The 3202-nt window shown below is 72.4% G+C and overlaps 1 protein-coding gene across 1 annotated transcript in view; it reads left to right on the top strand.

The window, feature by feature from the left end:
- Positions 1-5: 5 nt before the first annotated feature.
- Positions 6-3202, top strand: part of GPR179 (G protein-coupled receptor 179) — a gene marked incomplete at its 5' end in the record, with an annotated part of 7138 nt that continues 3941 nt past the window's right edge. Inside the window, 8 exons of the mRNA XM_085318212.1 lie at positions 6-98; positions 204-272; positions 1012-1121; positions 1215-1453; positions 1684-1822; positions 2425-2530; positions 2692-2838; positions 3114-3198. Of these exons, the coding sequence (XP_085174338.1) occupies positions 6-98; positions 204-272; positions 1012-1121; positions 1215-1453; positions 1684-1822; positions 2425-2530; positions 2692-2838; positions 3114-3198 (988 nt within the window). The remainder of the gene's footprint in view (positions 99-203; positions 273-1011; positions 1122-1214; positions 1454-1683; positions 1823-2424; positions 2531-2691; positions 2839-3113; positions 3199-3202) is intronic.

Genomic DNA, 3202 nt, shown 5'->3' with positions numbered 1-3202 from the left:
CCGGGGCGCTGCGGGCGGCCGTCCTCTCCTGCCAGGCCGCCTGCATGCTGGCCGTCTTCCTCAGCATGCTCGTCTCCTACCACTTCCGAAAGAGCAAGGCAAGGCGCCGGGGCGCCGCGCGCCGCCGGAGGATGCTCCGGCCCCTTTGGGCGCTGCTCCGGGCTCCCCGCCGCGCTCACGGGCCTGTTTGCCTCTTCCTGCAGCGGATCCGGGCGTCGGGGGTCATCCTGCTGGAGACCATCCTCTTCGGATCCCTCCTCCTCTACTTCCCCGTGAGTATCCGGCCGGTGCCGGGGGTGAACACGCTCCTTGCCCGGCCCTYGGAGAGCCCTGGGCCGGTGAAAGCCCTTGCACACTCGCCCGCCGACCTCCCTCGGCCGYGGACCTCCTCGAGCTGCGCGGGGCTGGGAACGGCTCGCTCCCCTCTGCCCTGCCCCCTCCGAGCRGCAAACGGCCCCGTTACCCCTAAATCCTAACGAGAGCCCTGCCTGCCGGGCACCGGGACGCCGCGGGACGGGGAGGGCGCTGCCGGGCGCCGCGCCGCGCCGGTCTGCGGAGCCCAAAGCCGCCCTCCTCCCCGCAGGGCAGGAACCCGCCCCCAAACCGCCCTCGGGGGCAGCTCGGCCTCGTTGCTAGTTGTGCTGGCTCGGCCTCCGGCGGCTGCGCTGTCGACCCTCTCCAAATCCCTTTTCTCCCGCTGGCCRTTGGAATTAATCCCCCTCTAAATCCCCTCTGCCTCCTGCAAGATCTGCAGCATCTGCCCCAGGGCAGCGGGGAAAGTGAGAGTGGGAGCGTTTCCCCAAAGCAGCCGGTGTCCAGCGCCTGCAGCAAGACGGGGCAGGACCGGCCTGGCGCCTGCATCCGCTTTGTCCCATGCAACCGCCTCTCCTGCCTCGGCTCTGTCTGCCCCAGCCCCTTCTCCACCCCCGGCGGCGTCCGAGGGCCGTGAAGCGTCCGGCGGGGCCGGCAGGGCCCCTCGCGCGCGCCGGCCCCGCTCTCCTGCTTTCCCAGGTGTTCATCCTGTACTTCAAGCCGAGCATTTTCCGCTGCATCGTCCTGCGCTGGGTGCGTGGGCTGGGCTTCGCCATCGTCTACGGCACCATCGCCCTCAAGCTGTACAGGTAACCGTGAGCCGAGGCGGCGCCGGAGCCGGCGAGCGGCCCGGGCCCGGGGGGCGTGGGGGGCATCCCGGCTCACCCCTGGGCGCCTTGCAGGGTGCTGAAGGTGTTCCTGTCCCGCACGGCCCAGCGGGTGCCCTACATGAGCAGCGGGCGGGTGCTGAAGATGCTGGGGCTGATCCTGCTCCTGGTGCTGTGGTTCCTGGCGGCCTGGACCGTGGGGATGCTGGAGAACGTGGACAGGAACATCCCGCTGGTGATCCGTTCCCAGACCGCCCGCGGCCTCCAGTTCCACCTCTGCGGCCACGACCGCTGGGACTACATGATGGTGATCGGTGAGCGCCGGCTCGGCCGCCGCGGTCCCTCCCAGCCGGCCCCTCTCGCCGCCCAGGACCCCTCGGCCGCAGCTCCCAGCCCCAACGCGGGGCACGGCGCGTTCGTCTGCTTGGCGCTTTGCTTTGCCCGCGGTTCCCCCGGCGGTTCCTGGGGCTCCGGAGCCTCCTCCTCCTCCTCCTCCTCGTCCTCGTGCCCGCGCTCAGCGCTGCGCCTCCCGCTCTGCCCCCAGCCGAGATGCTCTTCCTGCTGTGGGGCAGCTTCCTGTGCTTCGCCACGCGCTCCGTGCCCTCGGCCTTCCACGAGCCCCGCTACCTGGGCATCGCGCTGCACAACGAGCTCCTCGTCTCCGCCGCCTTCCACGTGGCCAGGTGAGGCACGGGGCGCCGAGCGGAGCCGCGATCCGGGGCGCCGAGCCACGATCCGGGGTGCCGAGCGGCTCCGGGGCACCGAGGGGAGCTGCGATCCGGGGCACCGAGCCATGATCCGGGGTGCCGAGCGGCTTCGGGGCGCCGAGGGGAGCTGCGATCCGGGGCGCCGAGCGGCTCCGGGGCACCCAGGGGAGCCACGATCCGGGGTGCCGAGCCGTGATCCGGGACGCTGAGCAGCTCCGGGGCGCCGAGGGGAGCCATGATCTGGGGCACCGAGTCACACCGGGGCACGGAGCAGAGCTGCGACCCAGGGCGCCGAGCGGCGCCGTGATCCGGGGCGCCAAGCCGCTCCCGGGTAGATGTTGCCTGCATCCCCAGCAGGATTCACTTCCCAGTCCCCGGCACGGGTCGGACACCAGGGAAACACCGAATTTGCTCCAAATCGGCCGCCCGCGGGCTGCCCCCTCCGCTGCCCGCCGGCACCAGCTGCCGGCACACCCAGCGCTTGCGCGGCCCAGGAAATACCCCGTCCCGCTCCCCGCAAGCGTAGGGATCCCCGTCCCGGCGCCGCAGGGCACCTGCGAGCCCCTGGCCCCTTGCAGGTTCGTCCTGGTCCCCTCGCTGCACCCCGACTGGACCCTGCTGCTCTTCTTCGCGCACACCCACGCCACCGTCACCATGACGCTGGTGCTGCTCTTCGTGCCCAAGGTGAGCGGGCGCGCGGGAGCCGGGGCCCGTCGATGCCAAGGGCGGCTCTCGGCGCGGAGGAGCGCCGGGGAGGGGGGGGTTTCCACCCCGACCCTCCGCCCGCGTTTGGCCGAGCGGGCAGGCGGCGAACGCGCGGCGMCCCGGCGCCCCTCCGCCGCCAGCTGCTGCGCGCCGGCTCGCCGCTGCGCGAGGAGATCGCGGCCGAGGTCTACGAGGACGAGCTGGACGCGAGGCGCTCGGGCTCCTACCTGAACAGCAGCATCGCCTCCGCCTGGAGCGAGCGCAGTCTCGACCCCGATGACATTCGGGTGGGTGGCACACTCAGGACCTTCTTTTGACGCTAGCTATGCGGCCCCGCGCAGAGTAAGAGCTGCTTTTGCAATCTTTCCCCTGCTGCAAACCAGACGGGGTTGGCGCAGCAGCGAGCCGGGGGCGCGGGACGGACCGTGCCGGCGTTGGGGGGACGGGGAGCGACCCGGCTCCGAGACGGGGCTGCGCAGGGCCGGGGCGCCGCTCGGTGCCGCTCTACGTGCTCTCCTGTGTCCCCCCCCCCGGACCCCGTCCCCGGCGGCCCCCGGCGCAGGAGGAGCTGAAGAAGCTCTACGCGCAGCTGGAGGCGCACAGGACGCGGCGGATGGCGGCCAGCAACCCGCACCTGGCCAAGAAGCGCGG

This window comes from Rhea americana, unplaced genomic scaffold (genome assembly GCF_003343005.1).
Source record: "Rhea americana isolate MKP2758 unplaced genomic scaffold, rheAme1 scaffold_526, whole genome shotgun sequence".
Taxonomy (NCBI): Eukaryota; Metazoa; Chordata; class Aves; order Rheiformes; family Rheidae; genus Rhea; species Rhea americana.
This window is presented reverse-complemented; position numbering and strand designations above follow the sequence as displayed.